This window comes from Microtus oregoni, unplaced genomic scaffold (assembly GCF_018167655.1).
Source record: "Microtus oregoni isolate MIOR12 unplaced genomic scaffold, Mior012 000268F_000, whole genome shotgun sequence".
NCBI lineage: Eukaryota > Metazoa > Chordata > Mammalia > Rodentia > Cricetidae > Microtus > Microtus oregoni.
In genome coordinates this window covers 35,326-50,013 of record NW_024544941.1, presented here as the reverse complement: position 1 = coordinate 50,013, position 14,688 = coordinate 35,326, and the positions used below count along the sequence as shown (strand labels likewise).

Genomic DNA, 14,688 nt, shown 5'->3' with positions numbered 1-14,688 from the left:
GGGCCTCTTCTCCCAGTTGACCTCTGGATGGTATTTTACAATCATTTTTATCTTGGGATAATCAGCAAGAACTCATGGTGGGGACCACACCTGGAAAAGCACAGAGAGAGAGTCAGAGACAGAGACACAAAGACAGAGAGACAGACAGACAGACTGAGAGACACATAGAGACAGACAGAGGAAGACAGAAAGAGACAGAGACAGAGAGACGAGGGGGATCCACTGAGGACCTGGGCCCCACAATGGATGTTCCAGCAAAAGATTATTTTCTTGAGTTTCATTCGGGCGCTCGCCACCAATGTCCCAGGTACCAGGTATCTTGTGCTGAGCTGCTCCAAGTGCCTGGCTGCCACACAAAGTGGCATTTCAGCAGGGACTCATGCTCCCTGAACTGAACCTACAGATGGCGGCTTCTGCCTCAGCCGACTTTGGATTCTCGTCCTATAGTCCTCAGCGTGCCACTGAGATGTGCTGTAGACACGCTTCCCGGGGAGACACAGGAAACGTGAACGAACCCCTACTGAGCCCGGCTGAAGCTGCCTAACCTTTTACTCCTTGTGTCTTAAGCATCTCTCCTGGATTCTGAACTCTTTCACCTCCATCTGGAATGTCTAAAGTCTCCAGGAGGCTTCCTCCCACATGGAATTCTTATCTTGGAGGAAACTGCCACACACGTGTATCCAGCAGCAGGGCCAGAGCCTGTTGAGACATGTCTAGGTGACCACATGCCTGCCTCAGGTTCTGACTGGCCTGCCTATCAACTAGATGTGGCGCCATTCTTCTGTAGCTCGCGGTGCTGTGCAAGGGACCAGGTCAAGTGGCTCTGTGAGAGAGCACCTTTACCAAATATGGGCGGTGATTGTGGGGCTCTGGGTAAGCACATGTTCCCAAGGGTTCCCAGTCTCCACCCACCGACTACACGCAAATGGCCGGCCGGGATCTCTGTCTAAGGGAAAGAGCTCTCATTGATATTTTAGAAGAAAAGACTTGGTGCTGTGAACTGAGGAAATTCTGTAAACAACCCTTCACTCAGCTATCCAAGATTCACATAGCCCTCCCTCCTGAAGGCACCAGGCTGTGTTTCTAGTGACTTCACTGGGGTATTTGGACTCATTAATGCCAGAGCCCCCACTCTCAGGGGCTCATTGTGAGTTTTTCCCTCTTCCCCACTCGCCATGCTAAAATCAGCCTGCAATCTCCAGTAGCCCCTTTGCCCTGGTCTTCTGTGGGGTCTCTGAGCAGTGGCCAGGGATGGTGGCCAGATCAAAGCAGATCACCTAGGGGTAAAATTCAGCTTCTGCATACACCCTTCCCCCCCCCCCACCCCTTCCTTGGGGCCACGCCCCAGCCCATTCTCACCACACAGGCACACCCACTGGGGTAGGATTCAGCTAGAAAGCCAATAGTGGTCTGGCAGGAGGAGCACCTGAGCCTTTGTAGCCCCAACCTACTGAAAGCCCCCAGGGCAAGGCTGTTGCCAAAGGCTCCAGCCAGGGGCAAGTGTCTAGGCTTCCATAGAGCAGCAGCCATGGCGCACCTCCACGATTACAGTGACCACTTCTACTCTCACATGGAGGACTATGGAGAGGACAGCAGCCCCCACCCTGAACAGGGGGCAGCAGCTGAAGTGGGGGGCAGCTTCTGTGAAGGAGCTCTGAGCCTGGACCACAGTGAGAATCCAGAGGACAACCAGGCCCAGGGGGGGCATGTGAGCCCTCATGATAACCTGGATCCCGAAGATGACATCAACAGCCAGGAGCCCATGGAGGTGGACCCAGAGGAGGCAGCCCTTGAGATGCCTGAGGTTCGAAGGAGCAGGCCCAGCAGGCCCCGCAATCAGTTCCACTTCACACACTGGCAGGTGCGGGAAATGGAGACTGTTTTCCAAGAAACCCAGTACCCAGATGTACTCACAAGGTAGGTGCTGGCTCCAGGAGGCTCCCGGACCTCCATGGGCTAATGTTTATGTTGACCTGGCCTTTACCCCTTCTTTTCCCTGTTGTCCCCATTACTCTCCAAACCACGGGTAGCTTCTCCCCCGTGACCGGAGTGGGGAAGTTGTTTGTGGTGGTGACCGGAAACAGGTGTGCTTACTGCTCCTGACACTCTCTCCATTTTCAACCGGGGAGTGACGTAGATAAATGAAAACCGTGTTGGAATGAAACTGTTCTGATGCTTTAGAGTCTGCAGAGCCAAGTATTTTTATGCCTTCTCTCACAGGGCTCTAGAAGTCCGTTCCTCGTGACAAACTGTATCAAAATCTCCCTTTTCTTCCCCTGCAGACCGGGACATCTTGTTGAAAAGGAGGACTCTAAAGGCTCCTGCGACTGAGCTTGATGTCCTTTTTCTGCCTCTTTTGTCACAGTTCTCTGGCTTTTCAGATGTCGTTTCTGCTGGTGGTCAGATCGCTTCGGGGCTGATTATCACCCCATTGAATCAACACACCCCACCATTGCTTTAGAACCCCCCTCTTAGGAGTTCAGGGTTGCTGTAGCCCCCCTGGCTATTGGGGTGGTGAGGTTTTTCCCTGGGGTGACGCAAACATCTTTCCCATCCTGGCTCTGTCTTTGCTATGTAAACTCTGACATGGATTTGCTGGACTGCTAGGTAAACCCTGACATGGATTTACTGGACTACTATATACTCTGAAATGCATTTACTGGACTGGGTCTTTTTCTAATCAGTTCTTTCATTACCTAGGGCATGAAGTGATATTCCCACCCACACTCTAGAAGCTTCTCTTTTCTCTCTTTCCTCACCAGCACTGGTCATTTGCCTCTTGATTTTTTCGGTTACCTCACTGGGTAACAGAATGTGGTCATATTTTTCAAACGTTTTCATATACCTTGGTTGTCTTTCTCACTTTCTGATGTGGGAGTGTCATATATCAATCTGTTGATTTCATTGGTTAAGCAATAAAGAAACTGCTTGGCCCTGTGGGTGGAGTAAACAGAACAAAATGCTGGGAGGAAGAGTGACCTGTCCAGCAGGCCACGTAATTTCGTGGGCCTTGAGTTCGGGATCACCTGGGTAGGAATGGGGGGAAAGAGAAAGAGAACCAAGCGCGTATAAAGAATGACAGAGTCATTCTGAGATGCATCTAGGTTCCGTTTATTGCAGGCAGGGGTTTATTCTTATAGAGTGGTTTTGGTTGGGAGGGGTAGGGTTAGGGGGGAGCGGAAACTATCGCGCCCTAGGCCAGGGAGGAAGCAATATATCTCTTGAAACATCTACTTGCTTAGGCCGTGTCTTGGCACCTTGTGTCTTGGAACCTTGCGGTCCGGTCACTCTGAGAACTGTATCACAGCTGTCTGTGCAGCAAGCTGTTTGGCAGCAAGCTGTTTTTGCAGAGAGGATGAGGAAGATTGTCCAATACTTTAGGTCGTGGGGCTTCTTGGTCCCCAACAGAAGGGGAAGTGAGGTCAGACTCCACAGCTCTTCTCTCGGGAGCAGACGCCTGAGAGAGACACCATGCCCCGCTCCCGGGCAGACACACGCCATGAAGCTCCGACCCAGGATGGACTAGGCTAGAATCTTCCCGGTAAGACTGGTTCTCACAGATTATTAGAGATGGGTTGATCAGGATGTGAGAATTAGCCTGTAAGTGCTAGAGCTAAAGGGCCAAGCAGTGTTTAAAAGAATTCAGTGTCCGTGTAATTATTTTGGGTAAAGCTAGCTGTGGGGGCGGCCGGGTGCCGGGGACGCAGCCCCGCCGCTATTATTACTACAACTGAGATTGGTGTGGAAATAGAGCGCAATAGTCCGAGCGCTTGCTCCTCTTCCTCTGTCAGTGTGCATGAGATAGGAGCACGCAGTTTTAATTTGGGAGATTGTTTTCAATACACTTGATGCCTTCACCTGAACACGTGGCCAAAACTGTCCCAACAGCAGGGGAAGGGGGCGAGGGATAACCCCCTTGAAAACTTGTCTAAGGAACGAAGCATTCAAAAGCAGAGCTATGGAAAAAATTAGAGATGAGCCTGCATTGGAATAAGGTACCAATAAAAGTCCACCTTGGGGTCACGTAAAGTGTGAACCTGTCTTGTGCCGAGTCTGTTCCAGAACGGGACACAGAGCTGTTCCTCTCCCTGTGTGATCCGAAGGAGCAGGCATGCTGTTACTTTCATAAACTCATGGTTCCTGCCGCTCTTGTCAGTTTGCTGTGAAGAAGGTTCAGTTCCAGAGACGCTAGCCTTGTCCTCCAACACCAAACACACCCTCCCTGCTTCTGCCCTGCATGGCTGAGGTTTTGAAAACAGCTCCTTCTGCTGTGTGGTTTAGAATGGCAGTGACATATAATGTGTCCCAGTGAAGTGTCTCTTTCCATCCAAGTACTCAGCACACTGACATGCTTCCTGTCCTCTGCTTTCAGGCTTGGTTTAACAACAGGCGAGCCAAACAGAGGGCCCGGGAGAAGAAAGCAATGCTCAGGAGTGCACCACGTGGGATCCAGGACCACATCTGCATGATGGATGTGGAGGAGCCCTAGAGTGCCATCCTTGCCCAGGAGGCACATGGAGATGGGCTGTTTGATGTCTCCCCTTGCTTAGACATGGAAGAAAGCCATGTCTCCCTATATCTAAGACACTGGTATGACAATAAAAATAAAGACAAATTGTTTGTGTCTCTTCTTTCTGCTTTGTACACTGTAGATGCAGAGTGTTCTCTCTATGTACTATTCAAACAGATGGCACAGCCGTCTTTCGTGAGGTGGCATGCCTGTGTCCCCTGCAGTGTCCTCTGCAGTCACCGTCATTTCCCTGGCTTTACTGGGTTTGCACAGAATGGGCATGGGTCCCTGCATCTCACTGATGCTCCCTTCGCCCCCATTGTGACAACTTAGGAGCAGAACCATGTTCAAGGGTCCTCATTGTCCACAGTAGGTGGCCAGTGCTTTTTCAGACAGCACTGCCTGCTGCCCACACTCGAGTTCAGTTCCAACCTGAATCTTCCAAAGGAAAATCACTGGATTCACGGGAGCAGGGAAGTGAGCGCTCTTCTTCACTGTTGGGGTTCTGGTCACCCTACCCCACCATCTGTGGGGCACACGTGGTACTAGTACATCCTGTGGACAAAGTTTCTGTTGCTTCAAAAGAAACCAGAGAATCCAGCCATTCCGTACTGGAGGGAGGCTCCCTTTTTTTTTTCTCGTAACCATGCGCCAACAAAATATATTTGCGTGTAATTTTTAAACAAATATCTCTGAAATTTATCATTTGAATTAGGTCCATTCCTCGATGATTTTCGAGAAAATTGAGACATCAGAACTGGTTATTGAAATGAATCTGGTTCTGTTGTGTGTACCTAAGGGTGTGTGTTTTGAAAAAGGTTGGCCTTAAACTCATCTCAAGAAGGATGAAGGAAGTTCTGGTCTTGCATCTAACACATTTGTGGTTAGATAATAGGCGTCACAGAAAGGGATATCCACTCAGATTTTTGCAGTTCTGGGGATCTAACCCAGGGCTTAGAGTGGGCAAGAGGAACTCTCTGCTATTGGAGATACATCCTCATCCCCAACATGGTCGTCTTTACACAATTGGCCAGAATTAGAAAGAAATCCTCAGCTCATGGTAGACCTTGTCAAGGGTAATTTCAAGTTATACTGGAAAGACAAAGGGCTGGAAATAGACTTGTGCAGATTTACAAGTGAGGCAGTAACCAGAAGTGTGAGGTAAGACTTTTGATAGAAGGAAATCTTAGACACCAGGGCCCCCAGATATTCTCACACCATGAAAAGGAATCGTCTTGCCATATGATAGTTCTTTAATGCATTTCTAGTCTCAGAGTGACAAGGACATGCTGGGGAAAAGTGCTGCCATGGGGTCAGACTGGCCACATACCAGTGAAGTTCCTGCTCTGTTGAAAATTCTGGGATAGGGACCAGGCCCTGCTCTTGACACCTGGGCTATTCTGAGAGAGAGAGAGAGAGAGAGAGAGAGAGAGAGAGAGAGAGAGAGAGAGAGAGAGAGAGAGAGAGAGAGAGAGAAGCAGAAGAAGAGGAGCCGGAGGAGGAGGAGGAGGAGGAAGAGGAGGAGAGAAGAGAGAGACCCAGAGAAAGAACGTTTTAGGAACCTCAGCACAGGTATAAAATTCTCACAGCTTGTAACAGCACACTTGAAGGCTAACAGGGAAGATGAGCTTTTGTCTAGCAGTCCCAGGGCCTGAAGAGCCTCCCAGATAAACACATTACTTAATATCTGTTCTCGGCCAGGTACCAGGGACCCAGTGTTGGGCACTAGACTAAGAGAGGTTGTCTTCATATTTCCACAAGACCTCCAGAGCTCCTGGCGGATCTTTTTTTCCTGCTGCAAATGCCTTCTCAAAGTGGACCGTCATTCCTGCCCTAGGAATATAGTGCACCAGGGCAAAAGAACTCATGGAGTAGCAAACTGGAAGGCCCCTTCTACATTCTACTTTTCCAAGGGACATGCCTTCCCTGTAAACTCATCCTGTTCACTGAAGAGTGAAACTGCTCTTGATTATACACTTCAGGGTCTCAAACCATACCAACCGTCAATCATCCCAGCTATCTAGAAAAAAAAGCCTCTGATTGGATATGACAACCCGAGTGGTCCAGCCTTAGAACCATAAGGAAAAGAATGCTTCCTGGGTGAGATGCTGTCCCACTGGAAGTGTACGGGGCAACTGTCCCGAACCTGAAGAGGCGAAAAGGAAGGCAAAGTTTTGGCGACTTCAACAGCATTCCTGCCATGAAGCATGGGGACATCAACTACCTGCCTCACGAGGGACCTGATGAGAAAAAATGGAAGGGTCAGTACATTCTAGAGGTGGGGCGGCCATGGCCGTGAGGGAACGTTGACTCTCAGAGGCGTCTGGGCATGCGCTGCCCGCTATGGCAGCACACGCCCACGTGGGCATCAAATGTCTTGACGCCGGACCACCCTGGGCCCTGCCGCCTCATCTTGCCCTTTCCCCACTTTCAGGTGCTGAGGCACCCATGGTCTTGCCGACTGGAGAGGAAAGAAATGAGGAAGAGAGTGGAAGCGGCCAGCCTGGGTCGCGAGCCCCAACCGCAGAACTGGGAGGAGTAGAAGAACTAAGAAGGATGGGGCGGAGTGGAGAAGGTCCCTCTGTTGCTGTAGCTTCAGGACTCACAGATGACAGGAACCAAGAGGGTACCAGCCACATTAGCCAGGAGAGGGAGCATTCACCTCAGGAGCCAGTCCCCGAGAGCATACGGGGCCCCGAGGCTGTACAGCCTGTGCCATTGTTAGTGCCCCGTGTGAACCATATGTTGCACATGCTGCCCCTAGCAGAGTCTACGCCAGTAAATGTACCTGGTGTACAGTGTGTGACCATTTCTGTATGCCATGTAGAACCTGTGTTCTTCACTGTGCCCCAGGCACAACCTATGCCTGTCACTGTGCCCATTTCTCTACCCCATGTAGAGCATATGCCAATCACTGGGCCCCAGGTACAGCCTATGCCTGTTCCCATGCCCGAAATACAGCCTGTGCCAATCATTGAGTCGCACACATGGCTTATGTCCATTACTGAGCAACATGTGCCGCCTGATCCTATCAGTGTGCCCCAGGTTCGCCCTATGCCTGTTCCTGTGCCTCATATACAGCCTATGCCAATCCCTGTGCCCCAGGTACTGCCTATGCCTGTGACGCTGCCCTATGCACAGCCTGTACCAATCACTATGCCACATGCACACCCTATGCCTGTTCCTGAGCCCCATGTCCTTCCTATGCCAGTTACTGTGCCCAACGTCCAGCATATACCATTTCAGAAACCTAACATACCACATATGCCAATGCCTGAGGCGCAGCCTATGCCTGTGGGGGTGGCCTGTGCGCAGCCCGTACCCATTACAGTGCCCAGTGTCCAGTCTATACCAGGTAGAGTGCCCAGTGTCCAACCCATGCCAGTTGTGACGTCCGATGTACGGCCTGAACCGGTTCCAGATGTTGACATCCACCCTGTGCCCGTGCTGGTGCCCCACCGCCGCCTCCATGACAGGTTCACATGGCTGCAGCTGCAGGAGTTGGAGCACATTTTCCAGAGAAATCCTTATCTAAATGCTGAACGAGGGTAAGCAGGTCGCATGGCCTCAAGTCCTTTGAGAGGGAAAAAAGCTGCTACAAAGGGGCCTCTGGCCCGCTGACCCCTGTCCATGTTTTCATTCATTGAAAAGCTTACATTACATTTTGAAGGTTTATTCTTTGTCTTGGTGTCGGGGTGGGGGAGCTGTGTCTCAAATTTGGAGGTCAAAGGACAGACAGGTTGAAGGACTTGATTCCTTCCTTCAAGGATGTAGGTCCTGGGCTCAAATCGGCTCCTCATGCTGTCTGGCAAGCAGGTTTATCTGCTGAGCCATTTTGTCTGCCTCCTATTTGTCCTCTGGAACGGAAATCAATCCACCCATTCAGGTCTGCAGGAGCCCTGCCTTGCTGTCCTAGGGTTCTGTGATGGGCTCTTCTCAGGTAGTATTTAGGGGACCGAGTAGAAATGTTTGACCAGTGCCTGTTGATCTAAGGAGGTCAGGTCGGGACTGCCTGGGAAGCCTGAGATGTGGCTGGAACCACACAGGTAACACTCTGTCTTTGTTGGAAATGGGGATACATTTGGACATCGCATATGTTTTGGCTAGTGCTGACTCACGGTAAACACATCGACACAGTTCCCTTAATTGCTGTTTTTGGCGTTTTCTGAAAATTTCTGTGCCCTCCCCAAAGAAAATTTTCCTTACAGATAAGCTTCAGTGCAATCCAGGGGCAGCACATGCTTTTAGTCCCAGCGACTGGGAGGCAGAGGCAGGCAGATCTCAGGGGGCTCCAGGCCAGCCTGGGCTACAGAGTGAGTTCCAGGACAGTAAGGGCATTTACTCTGTGTGGAAAAGGAAGAAGAAGGGAGAAAGATAGAAGCTTCAGTGTTGATCATGGTTACTTCTGCTTGTAATCTCAGCACTGAAAAAAATCAATATAGTCTCGTGCTATAGAGAAAACTATCTCAGCAACGGGAAAATTGACTGTGTTTATTAAACCAGGTGTGTCTGTAGCCCCAGCATTTGAGAAAGACCCTAGGTCTCATATTCAAGGCCGTCCTCAGTTATGTACAGCCAGTACCCAAGAGACACTTTTTGTTGGTGGTTTAGACCTGGCCTTTTCTTTTTCTTTTCTTATCTTTAGCTTTTCTTATGCAGGGTCTCACTCTGTAGCCCAGAATGGACTCTAACTTTCAGGATGGCTCTTGTTTAAGTCTTTCTCTTGCTGGGAATCCAGAACTGTGTGGCCAGCAATGAACACTTTCTGGACACGTGTTTTGTGCCTGACATGAGTTTAACATTTTGTTCTCTGGGCCTAGGAAATGGTTCTGACCTGAGACCCAGAGAGAACCAAGTCCAGGTAGCCATGCTCTGATTCCCATGTACACTGTGACCTAAAATACATGTGCTCTCTCTCTCTCTCTCTCTCTCTCTCTCTCTCTCTCTCTCTCTCTCTCTCTCTCTCTGTGTGTGTGTGTGTGTGTGTGTGTGCGTGCACCCGCGCTCCAGCAGATAATTGTGAACCAGAAGACACGTGAGCTGCAAATTGAATTCAGGTCCTCAAGAGCAGCAAGTGTCTTTATCCTTGGGCCAGCGCTGCAGCCACATTGAAGTAATTTTCAGGCTTTGTGGTCTTGGTGGGGAGGATATTAATGCAGACGCCTCACTATGCAGAACCAGCACATTTCAGTCCAAAGCCAACTTCCTAATGGGACACTGATTAGAACAAAGCTACTTTCTCTCTTAGACATGCATGTATCACACCCACAAGTGTCCTGTGCTTAAATTATGGACATGTGTGCTGTAACTACAAAATATGTAAATGTTCTATGTGTCGATAGCTGTATGTTTCAGGTTTCAAACCAGGGACAGGTGTCTAAAGTGTCTATTTAGCATATCAAAGCAGACCTGGCCACCAGGTTCTCCCTGCACCCAAGGTCCCTACCTGCAACAGGCTGTGCTGGCTGGCACATACTCCTTTCCTCCTTCGCTCCCTCCCTCCCTCCTTCCACCTCCTTTTCTCTCTCCCCCCTCTTCCCTGTCTTCCTCCCTCTATACCCTCTCCTTCCCTCTCTTCCTTCCTCCCTCCTTCCCACTCTTCTTTCCACCATCCGTCCCTCTCCTTCCCTCTCTTCCTGTCACCATCCCTCTCTCCCTCCCTCCTTCTCTCCCTTTCTCCCTCCCTCCCTCCCTTCCTAAACCTCGCCAGGTCAAGCTAGCTTGCCCTTCCCCAGCTTTCCTTCCCAATATAATAGATTCTTTTTGGTTACCTGTTCTTTTGTCTACTCTATTTGGGCCTCCTGGATGCTGCACCTGTTTCCTCTCTTTGCTCTGCATCCCCTCACCCACTATCGTCACATGGGACAGCTCAGTCTCGTCATGTTCCCTCCGGACTCCCACACATGTCCCTGCCTCTGCCTCGCTCTCCATATATCTGTAATAGCCCTTCTTCATCATGCCCAGGACCAGACATTCTCCTTCCGTTTTTATTTCTTCTTTTCAATTCTTCTGGCAGTGAAACCTGGGACCAGTCGAGTTCCTTTCCTTTTAATTTATTTATTGTTAATTCATCTGGTGCTGACTCCCCGGAGAGGCATAAATGAGCCTCCTGCTCGGGAACTCGGCCTTTCTTCGCCAAGCATCTGCTCTGACTCTCCTCAGTATGTGCGGATCATTTGGTTCTGCTGGCTTGTGCCACCCACAACATTAGATTTCACAACCTAGGGTCTCATCCTTCAGCTACTGCTCCCCTCTGCCAGTTTTCTAACTGCTGCTCTCATCTCTCTGGTGTCTGGCCAGATATGTCCTCCAGGTGGACACTCTATACTCTATCCACGTCTCTATGACTCCTTCAGTTGGCTACTGCTCTGGCCTTCTTCACCCACGGGGACATCTCCCTTTGCTCCTGCTCTCTCCCCTCCTCTTCTTACTGCGTAAGTGTTACTCCAAGCTGCCTGCTGTGTTTACTGTTACTACAAATCCACCATTCTACACCAGGAAGTTCTTCTTATGTCCACTGGGCTCCAATAAGAGGGACAAGGGACACCTTTCCCCTGTGACTTAGAGCGTTTTTGTCTCTGACAGGTGTCCCATTACAGTTGGGATGCCCTGGACAGACGTTCTTCTTACTAAGCATCTTACACATGTCAGTTACTGGCATTTCTGGACTATGGCCTGCTACCCCCACCTGGGGCTCTCTCCTACTGGCTCCCTTTCCCCTGTCTCCCCCGCCCCTTCTCCTCTCCCCACATGCCACAGCTCAGTCTGGACACACACATTCTGAACTCTTCCAGATGTCCCTGCCTCTGGATATGCTTTCCCACATATCTATTATAGACTTTGTCCTCCACTGTACCTAGGTGCAAGTCAGGGTCCTGCTCTGTTATGTCTTCTTTCATTCCATATTAACAATACATTTATAATAGGTAAACATACACTCAAGTCCTTCTGTGCTGATGTCCTTTAGTTAGGGTTCTCTGTGGAGTCTTCCTGGGGTTATTACATATAGGATTGAAATCATTGTAGCTAGGGGCACCACCATCCCACACTATTTGAAACACTGAAAACTAAGCATAGATTCTATCATTACAGGGGTAACCTGGGTGTGAGGATAGTTCACAGGGTGAACCCTGCACTCTTCATAATGCTGATGTAAATTGGTTAAACAGAGACTGATGGGAATGGGGGAAGCATAGAATCCATATGCCCTGTCCTCCTCCTGCTGTTTGAAGAGCCTGGTAAAGCCACACAGATTAGGGCACCCAGCATTCTGGCTGTCTGAAGCACAGTGGTGCATCTGCCTGAAAATGCTGCTCACATCCTCCAGAGTGGATTACTGTAGAGAAGGGAAAAGACATGCAACTTCTGGACATTTGTCCTGGGACTATTCTGCAGTGCTGGTGTGGAAAACAGGGCCTCCGACATTCCAGTCAAGCAATGGACCCTGTGCCAACCTCTCAGGCCCTCACAGAATTAGGGCAGTGAGACAGCAGGTTCTTCTGTGCAGTATAAAATATAGGGGCAGCTAACGCCTCATGGTGTGTTTTCTGATTATGTCTTGATTACTGAACAAATCCCTCTTCCCTCTCATTGTAGAGATGGTTCAAGAGGAGGAGAGAGCAGCTCTGGAGAGGGCAGAATCTGTCAGAGCTTAGCAGTGCTCCTCCTGGGCCCCACTCCACTTCTCTGAAGACAGTGCACAAGGGATAGTGTGCCACCCTTGACCTGGAGCCACTTGCGGTCACATTTGTTCTTCCACTCACGTTACTCCATCTTTCCTCTCTAAGAACTTGAAATAAATACCTTGTAGTTCATTTGCTTCATGTGTCGTCTGCATAAGTATGGTATGTGTGCCGGTTATCCATGACATTTGTGCAGGGAATGCCAGTTAAAACAAATGACAAGGTCTCCTTCTGTAGGGTGACATCGCTGAGTGAGCAGCAGTAGGCCTTCTATATCATACGCCGAAGAGGAAAAACCTCTTGGAAAGGAGACATGACACCTCATCCACAATGATGATAATCATACAGGTGGTAAGAAAAACATAGGATAGGGGCAGGGTTCTTTCTGTTCTTATCCCCACAAGAAAACACTCATCTGTGAAAAATTCATGGGACTCTGGATGTTTGAATACTGACAGTTGGAAAAATAACTACCCAATAGGGACTATCAAGAAAACTGAATAGGTTCTGTAAGTATAAATATCTAAAATATACGTTTATATTTCTAAACTTATAGAGCTGGTTTTGGAGTTGGACTCTGGCTCAGTCCCTCTCTAATTCCAAGCCTGTTGTTAAGAGAAAAAAAAATAGAGTTTTTGGAGTTTATGTCTCACGTCAAGAGCCATAATATGGGACAGAAAGAAAAATGAATTTAGAAAACATCTTTGCTTTTCTTCATATCTATTTTTGTCTTTATCATGCCTTTTATTGAATATATACATCTGTATATGTCTATATAAATAATGTTTAAGTTTTCCACAATGAACAATGAGTTTTTCCTGAGTAATCTTTGAAGTTTCCAGGAAGAAGATGGGGCCCCACAACCACAACTCCACCTGGTTGATATGATGTCATGATACTGATAGCGCTACTACAAGACCTGTTTTGGGCACCAGCTGCACAAGACAGTTTCAACTTGGTTAGCTGAAATGGTGCACATCTTGTACAACATTCTGGCCAGACCTCCAGAAAATACTCAGAGACTGTTTGCAATTTTAAAAGACATTGATCTTGAAATTTAACCATCATTTTACTTTCACAGGATCCCCAAGAAAGAACGTCACCCCCATGAAAGCTGGAAGTAATTCTAGAGGATGATGTCCCCTCTCCCAGCACAGTTTGTCCTCAGACTTAGGGACATCATTTAGGGGTTGATTATAGTTGATATACGGTTGAGGGTTGGGGGAGAAATTTTATAAGCTCAGGAATCTGTTTGATTAAAAAAAAGAAAAATTGGATGATGGGATAATAGATTGGTATTTGTGAGTTATTGTTTATAGACAATTGCATTGGATACAAAGTTGAATATTGGATACAATATTGAATATATTGAATATTGTATGCATGCATGCTTCTACCTCTGCTTAAAACATTTTTATGTATTGATATATATATATATATTTACCATATTGCAGTGTACATTTCTACCTCTGATTAAGATACTTATATATTATTTATGTATTGGTATATATATTTACCATATTGCAATGTATACTTGTACATTGTTTACTTTTGGAGGTCATTGTCCTCAATTTTTGCACAGTTGTTTCTTGTCTTAGTCTTTAAGTTAGATAGGTATTAGGAATCGTAGATCAATAGTCATCTATGTTTGTCATATTTATAGTTAGACTAATCAGCTTCTTTATATACATAGAGATTATATTCTGTATAAATTCTGTATAAATTGATAATCTTCAACCTCCTCAAAGAACTGTCGAAAATGGCATTTAATCTAACTTAGAGTTTTATGGTAGAGAGACACAATCGTTCCTGGCAACACCGATCTATTCTTGAGAGATTGTTGGGCACCAAAGACACTCCACTTGGAGCTTGTCTTCTTCTTGGCAAAACTGGCCTCTGGGCAAGGAACTTCTCATACCTCAACTACTGACAAAATATATACTATCTGGAAATGGATAAGCAGAAGTGTCAAATTATGCCAAGACAGGGTAAGATGGTTTTGAATAATTTCTTGCCTTTAAAAATAATCTGTCAATTATTCTAGGCCTTAGCCAAAGTTTGTTGCTTCAACGCTGCAAACGTGACTTTGGGTGATTGCCCAGGTAGCTAGTTGTCTCTGTGATTTGCTGCATGTTTTGGAAGTTGTTTGATTACACTTCCTAATTACTCAGGTAACATTATTTCCCTTCTCAGATATTTGATGTGATTGAAGACTGGATAAATGTAGTTACTTTTTTCTCATGACTTGGCCAAGTTATTTATTATACAAGACTTAAGCTAGTTAGAATAGGATATTTGTTCTTAGCGTATATAATTTTGTAGTAGGTTTAGAACTCTCTTACTTAAACAAAAGGGGGAGGTGCTGTGGGAGCTCCTTCTGCTCCTTCAGCCTTTGAGACACCAACTCACTGGGGTGTGGTCTCTTTCGCTTTAAAAAGAAGCAGCAGATGTCCCCAGTTAGTTCCTTGGGCAGCTGAGGATAGGGAACCTGAAATG

General features: G+C 47.8%; 1 protein-coding gene across 2 annotated transcripts; it reads left to right on the top strand.

Annotated features, from left to right (window-relative positions):
• Nucleotides 1-1,557: 1,557 nt before the first annotated feature.
• On the top strand, nucleotides 1,558-4,578 carry LOC121445662 (rhox homeobox family member 1-like). Of its 2 annotated transcripts, none has more exons than XM_041647806.1 (2): nucleotides 1,558-1,917; nucleotides 4,373-4,578. In XM_041647806.1, exons 1-2 carry the CDS (start codon nucleotides 1,571-1,573, stop codon nucleotides 4,467-4,469), a joined length of 444 nt encoding a protein of 147 aa, XP_041503740.1. In that variant the 5' UTR covers nucleotides 1,558-1,570; the 3' UTR covers nucleotides 4,470-4,578. The 2 variants fall into 2 exon arrangements, with proteins under 2 accessions (XP_041503740.1, XP_041503741.1); XM_041647807.1 differs by lacking the exon at nucleotides 4,373-4,578 and adding an exon at nucleotides 2,283-2,371.
• The last annotated feature ends 10,110 nt before the right edge of the window (nucleotides 4,579-14,688 follow it).

Coding starts and splice junctions, on each gene's coding strand:
- LOC121445662 (XM_041647806.1), top strand. CDS start 1,571: ATGGAGGACTATGGAGAGGACAGCAGCCCCCACCCTGAACAGGGGGCA. Junction 1,918..4,372: donor TACCCAGATGTACTCACAAG/GTAGGTGCTGGC, acceptor CTCTGCTTTCAG/GCTTGGTTTAACAACAGGCG.